The following is a 12,872-nucleotide window of genomic DNA, read 5'->3' on the forward strand; positions in this document are numbered from 1 at the left end:
TAATGAAAGATTACAAATGTAACCGTAGCATATACAAACTGTACATAACGTACAGTGATATAATAATTGCTGAAGCAATCAGAAGTGGATCATACAACATGCATGACAAGATATTGTCTTTCTTAACTTAAAAGAAAATGTTTCTGACATTTCCTTAGGAAATGAAAAACACAAGCATAAAAAGTCAGTCTTCTGTACAAACAGAAGTCAATCAAATTTCTTAGAATTCAGTCCAACAATCTTTGACCAATGTGGTCGTCTCAGTTTGTCTGGTAGTAACTCCAGTCTGTAGGTGTCTACCACGGCCTCCAGGGGGCGCTGTTGACTGGACTGTTCTCTTTGGTGATGCTGGTCTGGACTGTGGAGCTCAGAGGAGAGAAGTCAGCCTCTCTCAGGTCCTTATCAGAGGAAGACTGCAGCTTGTTGAAGTGGTTCAGCAGTCTTCTCTGCTGGTGACTCTGCTGCTGCAGTCGTGTCAGGACACAAACTGTCATCTCCAGGATGTCTGCTTTCTCCAGCTTGGAGTCTGGCTGCTGTTTGAGGAACTCTGGACCCAGGAGAGACTTGAGCTGCTCAATGCTGCTGTTGATTCGCTCTCTGCGTAACTTCTCCACCAGAGGCTTTCTGAGCTGCAGAAAGAAGAACAAAGATCATTAGTAATTTATTCTTGAATGAGTTTTGGAATGAAAAAGGACAATCTCTATTATAATAGAAACCTAATTTTCTTGGATCTTCAATTTACCTTGTGGGTCAGAGTCAGGTGTTCCTGAGAGTTGGTGATTGCTGCAGTGATTGTAGGTGCCATGTCTGGATCTCTGTGCTGTAGAGGTCTCTGTAGAGAGAATCTGATCTCTGCTGGCTTCATCCCTCCTATTTATAGTCCAGCATCTCCATATGAATGTGTGGGTTTGGGTCTGGCTGGACTTTCTCACAGTCTCAGCCAATCAGAGAGCTTGTTGAGACAATAAGGCATGTGTAGCGGCAACACGCTCTTATTGCCTGGGGGACAATGGTTAGATCTCAGGGGAACAGGTGGAGGACTGGGGGGGTGATGAAGAGACAGTCACAGAGCTCTGTGTGATTCTGGGAAAGTGGTGACCCTGTAGAGAGAGCAGATCTGCTGCCTGATGCTGAGATCAATGACTTTGACTGAGCACACTTGCATCATCCCATCACACACGTGGGAGACTGACTTTGCATCTCTGGTAAAAAAATACTGTGTGACTTCAGTGTAACCTAAATCATCAGTGAAAAGTTTTTTTGTTTTACTCAATCTTGTGATGCTATAAATAGCATAGTAGTTTCTTTTGAATTATTCTCTCATTTTCATTAGGATTACAAGACTCAATTACTCCTAGAGTAAATAGAAATTCATTACTTTCATATATTATACATATACATTCATATTTTTTGGCCAAATTATTTTATTTTTATGTTAGCCTTCGATAAGGGTCTATATTTTTTCATGCCAAAAAATGAAGTTAAGCAAGTTCCATCGCTGTCATTTATTCTGAATTATTTCCTTGATTCCATTTTGATTAATATCGTTATCACTGGAATTTACGTACAACATGTATAGCAACCATAAATCATTTTTGTCAAGTTCTTTCAAGAAGCTCTGTTTTTTAAATGACAATTTGGTGGAATATTTTCTTTTAATGTAAAGCTTAATTCCATGATTTTTTTAAAATCAGAAATATAAGACTATTTGAACATGTCATGATTATTTAGACTCTATAATTCCTATAAATGATACCTAAAATAAACCCAAAAACAATAATCATGCTGCTGTCCAGATGCAGCAGTTATTTGACACGTGCCTTGTAGTCGGTGTGAGTAACAAGTTGAGCGCACTTTCCCACACTGACTCCCTGTATGGTGTGGTCATTGATCCACAAAGGCACTTTTGTGGCAGATGCTGTCTGTGTTGTCATAGAAAGAGAGGCTGACATCACCAACCATCTGGAGGGAAAGCACGCTATTGGCTGGATCTGACAGTTTGTAAAACTTTAATTTTTGGCATAAGAATTTGTCATTAAGTATACAACCGTCTTCAGAGTATTTCAACCTTCAGTCATGAACATTCTTCATTACATACCTGGATCTTAATTTCATCTATGAGGGAGGGAGGTTTTCTGTGGGGGACAGCTGTTTCCTGAAGTGTGCCAAATCCCTTTAGAGGATTACTTGGCTGCTGGTGGGATGTGAGTCCCTCATACCCTCTCCAGAGCTTTCCCACACTCCGTCCATTAGCAGAGACTAGGCATGTGCCCTTTTACAAATGGAGGATCCTGTGCACAAGCAGTGTGTATTGCCAAGGGAAGAGGGTCAGGCCCCTTAAAAAGTAATAACCCATATATCATCTCTCCTCAAATGACTAGATCTACTTCTCTCTGTTGGAACTTCTACAGTCACACTGTTGATTTTTGGATAAATAACCTAAAGCAAATCTATCTAAAAAGGTGTTTTCCTCTCCGATTGTATAAATGGCAAAAACAAAAACAGCAACTGGTACAAATTTTAAATCTTATAGTTTTTCAATCATTACTATTAACAGAATTTTTGAACATTTTCACTGAACATCGATGATGGACCACACCTAACAAAGTGAAGACAGCAAGCGTTCAGTAATGCCTCTGAGAGAAACTTCAATTTAATTTAAAAGATTTGATCCTGATACATTTTACAAGAATCCCTTTTCCCTTCAAGTTTCAGTGGTAAGTAACATTTAATGTACACTAAATCTTTCCTGTCATTACTATTGGCCTAATATATTGTCACATCAGGTTGTTCTTTTTAAGTTGCATGCAATTTTGCAATCTGTTGTGTCTAATTTTTCTAAATAGGTTGTTGCTTGATCTCGTTGTGCAATTTATTGAGTAACTTTGCTATTGTTTGGATTTTCTCTCTGTATTTTTAAGGCTTATGGGTATATTAATTTCAATGTGTTAATTAGCCAGTTGGTGTATGAAATGGTGTGCATTGGCTTTTTATTTTTAGGTTTACTGCCTTTTAAAGCTGGAGTATATTGATGTTGTAGAACAACGAAATATAGCCTTTATTGTAATATAGGAGATTCCTATCTCTTAAGAGGTCAACTTACATCGGGTAACTTACATAACAATGTGCTAAAGATATTGGCTCTGCCTAGAAAGAAATGACAACCTTTTTAAAAGATGTTCAAGCTGATCTATATAACCGCAACAGTTACAGCCAGATCTATGATGTACAGCAAATTGTAGTTTTGAAAGCTGATCTCCCTTTTAATCTCTGTCTCTTCAGGTCAAAGGTCGGAATCTATTGTCCCACAGGGCTGTGAGTGAGTTTCCTCTGCTTTCCCACACTCAGTCCTTTCACTGCTTTCACTGGAGGAGCAATAGAAGTGTGCCTTATTATGCATCACATTAGAGTTAATGACTGACCTGATTAACGAGGAATATGGTTAACCTTAACTTATGCCTAAACTTCATATACTGCAACATCAAAAATTGACAGTTATACCAACATATTACTAAGTAAATGCCTCTGTGCAATGTACATTTTAACCATTTGGTTTCACGACTTCGGTTCAAGTAAATAAAGTGACGTAATATTCATCAAACATATTCAGCAATAATCTCAATTAAACAACATTATTATGCTTAGTTTCTTCTAAACTAGTATGTTAGGGATGATCAATTACTGTGTGTGCTTTCAAATATCTTGATTTTTTTCACTCTTTTGATGAATGATACTTGTATCAATTAATTCAATATAAAGATGAGAACAGAGAGTTTCTGTTTATCTTAAGAGGTATGACACAAAATGACAAATATTTTACAGTTTGCAGTGTTTTTATTCAACAATGAGCTGCAAAAATTCTGAAGCTCCTGACAGAGGTGATGACACATCACAACGACAACTTGTAGATTTCTACAAGACACACAGTACTCAGAGAGTAAAGGAACAGCTGTCTTTATAAAAGACAAAGATTTACAATATTTGAGGACACAGTACTCAATAACAGAGAAAACAACTCCAACTTTGACCTCACAACAGATCACATTGTTCTTAATAAATGACATTGTCACTGGAAAATTGTGACAGTGTGACATTAAACAAACCTTTTACAATAAAAGGATAAACGTATTAATCTTAAAACAGATCATTTTTAACAATCACATAAAGTAATGAAAAGTCTATGATGACAAAATGTCCATAAAATGAACAATTAAAAGTTTTGATCAATGAAAGATCATCAAATTTGTCAAGAGGTAATAAATATCCCCATATTGTCCTTACACATGATGTGCAGTGAGACATTAAAGTGTCACAAGAAAAGTGCGACATTGATAAAACCTTTAAAAGAAAGGATAAGCATTTAGATCTGACAGCAGATCAGTTTTCAATAAAATGAGAATAAAATGAAGTGAAGTCCATGATGACAATATGTCACGAAAAGGACCTGTCAAGGTTTTTGATCAGTATGATCAATAATAATAAAAGATTACAAATGTAACCGTAGCATATACAAACTATACATTAAGTACAGCAATGTATAACAATAATTGCTGAAGCAATCAGATTTAGTTCATGCAATATGCATGACAAGATTTTCAATTTTCTTATTTTAAACAAATGCTGCCATCATAAAATTTCTAGGAATTTAGTCCAGCAATGTTTGACCAATGTGGTCGTCTCAGTTTGTCTGGTAGTAACTCCAGTCTGTAGGTGTCTACCACGGCCTCCAGGGGGCGCTGTTGACTGGACTGTTCTCTTTGGTGATGCTGGTCTGGACTGTGGAGCTCAGAGGAGAGAAGTCAGCCTCTCTCAGGTCCTTGTCAGAGGAAGACTGCAGCTTGTTGAAGTGGTTCAGCAGTCTTCTCTGGGACTGTGTGTTCACCTGCTCCCTGGACAGGAAGTGTGTCGCCTCTTGGACACACCTGGAGTAGCCCTGATGGACGGCTGCTGAGTCAACAGCTTGAGTCCGCTGCTGCAGTCGTCTCAGGACAAAAACTGTCATCTCCAGGATGTCTGCTTTCTCCAGCTTGGAGTCTGGCTGCTGTTTGAGGAACTCTGGACCCAGGAGAGACTTGAGCTGCTCAATGCTGCTGTTGATTCGCTCTCTGCGTAACTTCTCCACCAGAGGCTTTCTGAGCTGCAGGAAGAAGAACAAACGTCATTAGTAATTTATTCTTGAATGAGTTTTGGAATGAAAAAGGACAATCTCTATTATAATAGAAACATCATTTTCTTGGATCTTCAATTTACCTTGTGGGTCAGAGTCAGGTGCTCCTGAGAGTTGGTGATTGCTGCAGTGATTGTAGGTGCCATGTCTGGATCTCTGTGCTGTAGAGGTCTCTGTAGAGAGAATCTGATCTCTGCTGGCTTCATCCCTCCTATTTATAGTCCCACATCTCCATATGAATGTGTGGGTTTGGGTCTGGCTGGACTTTCTCACAGTCTCAGCCAATCAGAGAGCTTGTTGAGACAATAAGGCAACACGCTCTTATTGCCCTGGGGACAATGGTTAGATCTCAGGGGAACAGGTGGAGGACTGGGGGGCGATGAAGAGACAGTCACAGAGCTGTGTGTGATTCTGGGAAAGTGGTGACCCTGTAGAGAGAGCAGATCTGCTGCCTGATGCTGAGATCAATGACTTTGACTGAGCACACTTGCATCATCCAATCACACACGTGGGAGACTGACTTTGCATCTCTGGTAAAAAAGTACTGTGTGACTTCAGTGTAACCTAAATCATCAGTGAAAAGTTTTTTGTTTTTTTTACTAAATCTTGTGATGCTATAAATAGCATAGTAGTTTCTTTTGAATTATTTTCTTATTTTCATTAGGATTAATAATGTTATTAATAAATGTATGTACATGTAGAGCAACGACTAATTTAAGATCTTGAATTAATAATTTTTACTTCAACACATTTTATTAAGCCAAAACTAACATTAAGCATGTTACATCTCTATTGTAAAGAAAACTTTAGTGGCATATTTAGTTTTAATTTAAAACTTGATTTCCTGAATCTTGCTTTATCAGAAATATATGACTTTGTGAACATTTTAGAATTCTTTAAACTCTATAATTCCCATGAATGAGACAAAAAAAACCCCCAAAAACAATAATTAGGCTGTTGTCCAGATGCAGCAGTTATTTGACACGTGCCTTGTAGTCGGTGTGAGTAACAAGTTGAGCGCACTTTCCCACACTGACTCCCTGTATGGTGTGGTCATTGATCCACAAAGGGACTTCGGTGGCAGATGCTGGCTGTGTGTTGTCATAGAAAGAGAGGCTGACATCACCAACCATCTGGAGGGAAAGCACGCCATTGGCTGGTTCTGACATTCTTTAATATTTGAAGTTTTTAGCAAAGAATTTGCCATAAAGTTGAACAAAAAAAAAATGTATCTCATATTTCTAATGTCCAACCATTTTCATTCACTTTTAACCTCCAATCACAAATGAATTTGACTACTTGGTGTTAAACTGAGTGAATATGATCTATTCACATTAAGGTGTGAGGTTTCCTTTGGGGGCAGCTGTTTCCTGAAGTGTGCCAAATCCCTTTGGAGAATTACTTAGTCGTGGTTGGAGGAATGCCATTTACACATAACTATGTTCTCCAGAGCTTTCCCACACTCTGTCCATTAGGACAAAATGGACATGTGCCCTTTTACAAATGGACTTTTTCAGGATCCTGTGCACTAGTCGTGTGTGACACAAAGGGGCAGAGGTTGAGGCCCCTTGTAAAGTAATAACCCATACATGTAAAAATTGAAAAAGTGAAAATTAAAATGAATTACTTCACATTTAAGATGATTAAATCATAAATTACCGATTTTAAAATGCTTAAATGTCAAATTTGTGTTTGGACCAGGGGTCTGAACATCAGGGCGCAACCTATAATTAAGTGATTTCGTCCAATCAGGTCATAATTAATGTGACAGGAAGTAGATGCCTTATAAGCCCTGTCACTCTAAAAATAAGATAGCTAATTAATGCCACCCAGTGTCATACCTAAGGAGATATTCGAGGACAGGGCAAAAATAACGGGTAACGAAATGTATCATCAGCAGACACCTCAACGGTTAAGGGCTAGAGGCTACCGTTTTAAAGCCAACATCAGTAAGTTGTAGTTAGTCAGAAAAGCTGCTCTAGCCCCTAAAGATTGAACCTCCTGCCTGCCTATGACCGACTCCATGAACCATCCTGGTAATTTTTGGAAAAAAAATCTAAAGCCTATTTTAAGTCTATCTATTAAGTCATCTATGAGGCTCTCTTAGCACATGAACTGTGAACAGTACTTTAGTTGAACTGTCTGCTGTTCAAAGCCGGGATATAGGAGTTACCCTAGTATGAGGGAGGCCAAAAACGTAAAGCAGAAACTTAAAGGCTGACGCATGTAAGTGGCAGCAAAGGCATCACTTCTATAGAAAGGTAAATGGCTAACTTTGGTCAGGTGCAGTTTGTCTGCTTCTCTCATTCTCACAAACGATTGATGATGGATCAAGCCTTCAAGCCTGACAAACTGAAGTGTGCTCATGCACAACAAGACCTCTGAGAGAAACTAAAACCTAACTAAGAGGATGTTATCCTGAGACATTTAACAAGCGACCCTGGTCTCTTCAAGTTTCAGTGGTAAGTAACGTTCACATTGAACTTTCACTTAACTTTTTCATTGCTGTTGCCCTCATATGTTGTCACATTAGATGAGTTAGTTTACATTGCAAACAGGTATTTGCAGAGTACTTCACATACTTATTTTCCTAAGTATGTTGGTGCTTGAATATGTTTTGTAGGTTATTCAGTAATTTTGCTTTTGTTTTGATTTTCTCTCAGTTTCCTTTATGACCTTGTTTAATATTTTTCTCTGTGTTAAGCCACTTAGTTTAAGAAATATGTGCACTGGCTTTCTATTTCAGCTTTGTGGATTCAAAGCTGGAGTATATTAAGGCGATAGTACTGAGAAACATAGCCTTCATTGTAATATAGGAGATTAGTGTAATTGAATCAGTGTTAACAGGTCGACCTACAAAGTGTAACTGAATGAACACTGTGATAAAGATAGATAAAATGACAAGATTGTAAAAAGATGTTCAAGCTGATTTATATCAGAGGAGCAAAAACAACCAGATGTTTGATATAAAGTAAGTTCCAGTTTTGAAAGCTGATCTCCCTTTTAATCTCTTTCTCTTCAGGTCACAGGTCTGGATCTATTGTCCCACAGGGCTGTGAGTGAGTTTCCTCTGCTTTCCCACACTCAGTCCTTTCACTGCTTTCACTGGAGGAACAATAGAAGTGTGCCTTATTATGCATCACATTAGAGTTGGTGACTGACCTCTTTAAAGACGGACATAGTTAACCTAAACTTTTTTATACTAAAACACCCAAAACTGATAGTAACACCAAAATATTGGAGAAGTAAATATCTCTTTGCAATGTAGGCTACATTTTTCCCATTAAATTTGATGACTTTACTAACTTCAATTTAATAAAGTCATGTAATATTTATCATTCCTCTTCAGCAGAAATCTTAATTAAAGAACATTATTATGCTTATTTTATCTTCTAAACGAGTATTTTAGGGATAATCAATTACTGTGTGCTTTCAATCATCTTGATTTTGTCAATTATTTAATTAGTGATCAATTAATTCAATATGAAAATATGAGCAGAAAGTTTCAGTTTCATTTTAAGAAAGAGGTATGACACAAAATGACATCAGAACACAAAAGTTGCAGTTTGCAGTGTTTTTAATGAAATGAAGAGCCACGTATGAAAGCTCCTTCTGGAGGTGATGACACATCACAACGACAACTTGTAGATTTCTACAAGACACACAGTACTCAGAGAGTAAAGGAACAGCTGTCTTTATAAAAGACAAAGATTTACAATATTTGAGGACACAGTACTCAATAACAAAGAAAACAACTCAAACTTTGACCTTACAACAGATCACATTGTTCTTAATAAATGACATTGTCACTGGAAAATTGTGACAGTGTGATATTAAACAAACCTTTTACAATAAAAGGATAAACGTATTAATCTTAAAACCGATCATTTTTAACAATCACATAAAGTAATGAAAAGTCTATGATGACAAAATGTCCATAAAATGAACAATTACAATTTTTGATCAATTAAAGATCATCAAATGTGTCAAGAGGTAATAAATATCCCCATATTGTCCTTACACATGATGTGCAGTGAGACATTAAAGTATCACAAGAAAAGTGTGACATTGATAAAACCTTTAAAAGAAAGGATAAGCATTTAGATCTTACAGCAGATCAGTTTTGAAAACTCTGATATTAAAATAAAGTCCATTATGACAATATGTCACGAAAAGGACCTGTCAAGGTTTTTGATCAGTATGATCAATTATAATAAAAGACTACAAATGTAACCGTAGCATATACAAACTGTACATTAAGTACAGTGATATAATAATTGCTGAAGCAATCAGAAGTGGATCATACAACATGCATGACAAGATATTGTCTTTCTTAACTTGAAAGAAAATGTTTCTGACATTTCCTTAGGAAATGAAAAACACAAGCATAAAAAGTCAGTCTTCTGTACAAACAGAAGTCAATCAAATTTCTTAGAATTCAGTCCAACAATCTTTGACCAATGTGGTCGTCTCAGTTTGTCTGGTAGTAACTCCAGTCTGTAGGTGTCTACCACGGCCTCCAGGGGGCGCTGTTGACTGGACTCTTCTCTTTGGTGATGCTGGTCTGGACTGTGGAGCTCAGAGGAGAGAAGTCAGCCTCTCTCAGGTCCTTATCAGAGGAAGACTGCAGCTTGTTGAAGTGGTTCAGCAGTCTTCTCTGCTGGTGACTCTGCTGCTGCAGTCGTCTCAGGACACAAACTGTCATCTCCAGGATGTCTGCTTTCTCCAGCTTGGAGTCTGGCTGCTGTTTGAGGAACTCTGGACCCAGGAGAGACTTGAGCTGCTCAATGCTGCTGTTGATTCGCTCTCTGCGTAACTTCTCCACCAGAGGCTTTCTGAGCTGCAGGAAGAGGAACAAACGTCATTAGTAATTCATTCTTGAATGAGTTTTGGAATGAAAAAGGACAGTCTCTATTATAATAGAAACATCATTTTCTTGGATCTTCAATTTACCTTGTGGGTCAGAGTCAGGTGCTCCTGAGAGTTGGTCATTGCTGCTGTGATTGTAGGTGCCATGTCTGGATCTCTGTGCTGTAGAGGTCTCTGTAGAGAGAATCTGATCTCTGCTGGCTTCATCCCTCCTATTTATACTCCCACATCTCCATATGAATGTGTGGGTTTGGGTCTGGCTGGACTTTCTCACAGTCTCAGCCAATCAGAGAGCTTGTTGAAACAATAAGGCAACACGCTCTTATTGCCTGGGGGACAATGGTTAGATCTCAGGGGAACAGGTGGAGGACTGGGGGGCGATGAAGAGACAGTCACAGAGCTCTGTGTGATTCTGGGAAAGTGGTGACCCTGTAGAGAGAGCAGATCTGCTGCCTGATGCTGAGATCAATGACTTTGACTGAGCACACTTGCATCATCCCATCACACACGTGGGAGACTGACTTTGCATCTCTGGTAAAAAAATACTGTGTGACTTCAGTGTAACCTAAATCATCAGTGAAAAGTTTTTGTTTTATTTACTAAATCTTGTGATGCTATAAATGGCATAGTAGTTTCTTTTTAATTATTCTCTTATTTTCTTTAGGATTACAAGACTCAATGGCTCCTGGAGTAAAAAGAAATTCATTACTTTCATATATTATACATATACATACATATTTTTTGGCCAAATTATTTTATTTTTATGTCAGCCTTCGATAAGTGTCAATATTTTTTCATGCCAAAAAATGAAGTTGAGCAAGTTCCATTGCTGTCATTTATTCTGAATTATTTCCTTGATTCCATTTTGATTAATATCGTTATCACTGGAATTTACGTACAACATGTATAGCAACCATAAATAATTTTTGTCCAGTGCTTTCAGGAAGCTCTCTATTTTAAATGACAATTAAGTGGAATATTTTCTTTTAATGTAAAGCTTAATTCCATGATTCTTTTTTTATCAGAAATATAAGACTTTGTGAACATATCATGATTATTTAAACTCTATAATTCCCATAAATGATACCGAAATAAACCCAAAAACAATAATCATGCTGCTGTCCAGATGCAGCAGTTATTTGACACGTGCCTTGTAGTCGGTGTGAGTAACAAGTTGAGCGCACTTTCCCACACTGACTCCCTGTATGGTGTGGTCATTGATCCACAAAGGCATTTCGGTGGCAGATGCTGTCTGTGTTGTCATAGAAAGAGAGGCTGACATCACCAACCATCTGGAGGGAAAGCACGCTATTGGCTGGATCTGACAGTTTGTAAAACTTTAATTTTTGGCATAAGAATTTGTCATAAACTATACAACCTTCTTCAAAGTATTTCAACCTTCAGTAATGAACATTCTTCATTACATACCTGGATTTTAATTTCATCTATGAGGGAGGGAGGTTTTCTGTGGGGGGCAGCTGTTTCCTGAAGTGTGCCAAATCCCTTTGGAGAATTACTTGGCTGCTGGTGGGATGTGAGTCCCTCATACCCTCTCCAGAGCTTTCCCACACTCCGTCCATTAGCAGAGACTTGGCATGTGCCCTTTTACAAATGGAGGATCCTGTGCACAAGCAGTGTGTATTGCCAAGGCAAGAGGGTCAGGCCCCTTAAAAAGTAATAACCCATATATCATCTCTCCTCAAATGACTAGATCTACTTCTCTCTGTTGGAACTTCTACAGTCACACTGTTGATTTTGGATAAATAACCTAAAGCAAATCTATCTAAAAAGGTGTTTTCCTCTCCGATTGTATAAATGGCAAAAACAAAAACAGCAACTGGTACAAATTTTAAATCTTGTAGTTTTTCAATCATTACTATTAACAGAATTTTTGAACATTTTCACTGAACATCGATGATGGACCACACCTAACAAAGTGAAGACAGCAAGCGTTCAGTAATGCCTCTGAGAGAAACTTCAATTTAATTTAAAAGATTTGATCCTGATACATTTTACAAGAATCACTGTTCCCTTCAAGTTTCAGTGGTAAGTAACATTTAATGTACACTAAATCTTTCCGGTCATTACTGTTGGCCTAATATATTGTCACATCAGGTTGTTCTTTTTAAGTTGCATGCAATTTTGCAATTTGTTGTGTCTTATTTTTCTAAATAGGTTGTTGCTTGATTTCGTTTTGCAATTTATTGAGTAACTTTACTATTGTTTGGATTTTGTCTCAGTATTTTTAAGGCTTAGTGGTATATTAATTTCAATGTGTTATTTAGCCAGTTGGTGTATGAAATGGTGTGCATTGGCTTTTTATTTTTAGGTTTACTGCCTTTTAAAGCTGGATTATATTGATGTTGTAGAACAACGAAATATAGCCTTTATTGTAACATAGGAGATTCCTGTCTCTTAAGAGGTCAACTTACATTGGGTAACTTACATAACAATGTGCTAAAGATATTGGCTCTGCCTAGAAAGAAATGACAACCTTTTTAAAAGATGTTACAGCTGATCTATATAACCGCAACAGTTACAGCCAGATCTATGATGTACAGCAAATTGTAGTTTTTAAAGCTGATCTCCCTTTTAATCTCTTTCTCTTCAGGTCAAAGGTCTGGATCTATTGTCCCACAGGGCTGTGAGTGAGTTTCCTCTGCTTTCCCACACTCAGTCCTTTCACTGCTTTCACTGGAGGAACAATAGAAGTGTGCCTTATTATGCATCTCATCAGAGTTAATGACTGACCTGATTAATGAGGAATATGGTTAACTTTAACTTGTACCTAAACTTAATATACTGAAACATCTAAAATTGACAGTTATACCAACAT

At 37.6% G+C, this 12,872-nt stretch overlaps 3 protein-coding genes across 3 annotated transcripts; all 3 read right to left on the bottom strand.

Moving 5' to 3' along the window:
* Positions 1-296: 296 nt before the first annotated feature.
* On the bottom strand, positions 297-865 carry LOC138606313 (transcription factor HES-4-like). Its single transcript, XM_069678780.1, has 2 exons — positions 743-865; positions 297-629 (listed from the first exon to the last, which is right to left on the bottom strand). The coding sequence occupies exons 1-2, from the start codon at positions 863-865 to the stop codon at positions 297-299; spliced, it is 456 nt and encodes a 151-aa protein (XP_069534881.1).
* Positions 866-4,714: 3,849 nt separating this feature from the next.
* LOC138605966 (transcription factor HES-5-like) lies at positions 4,715-5,373 on the bottom strand. Its single transcript, XM_069678428.1, has 2 exons — positions 5,251-5,373; positions 4,715-5,137 (listed from the first exon to the last, which is right to left on the bottom strand). The coding sequence occupies exons 1-2, from the start codon at positions 5,371-5,373 to the stop codon at positions 4,715-4,717; spliced, it is 546 nt and encodes a 181-aa protein (XP_069534529.1).
* Positions 5,374-9,177: 3,804 nt separating this feature from the next.
* Positions 9,178-10,243, bottom strand: LOC138606245 (transcription factor HES-4-like). Its single transcript, XM_069678704.1, has 2 exons — positions 10,121-10,243; positions 9,178-10,007 (listed from the first exon to the last, which is right to left on the bottom strand). The coding sequence occupies exons 1-2, from the start codon at positions 10,241-10,243 to the stop codon at positions 9,675-9,677; spliced, it is 456 nt and encodes a 151-aa protein (XP_069534805.1). The 3' UTR covers positions 9,178-9,674.
* Positions 10,244-12,872: the final 2,629 nt, after the last annotated feature.

This window comes from Semicossyphus pulcher, unplaced genomic scaffold (assembly GCF_022749685.1).
Source record: "Semicossyphus pulcher isolate SPU_LCO1_2020_fin unplaced genomic scaffold, fSemPul1.0.p SCAF_3, whole genome shotgun sequence".
NCBI lineage: Eukaryota > Metazoa > Chordata > Actinopteri > Labriformes > Labridae > Semicossyphus > Semicossyphus pulcher.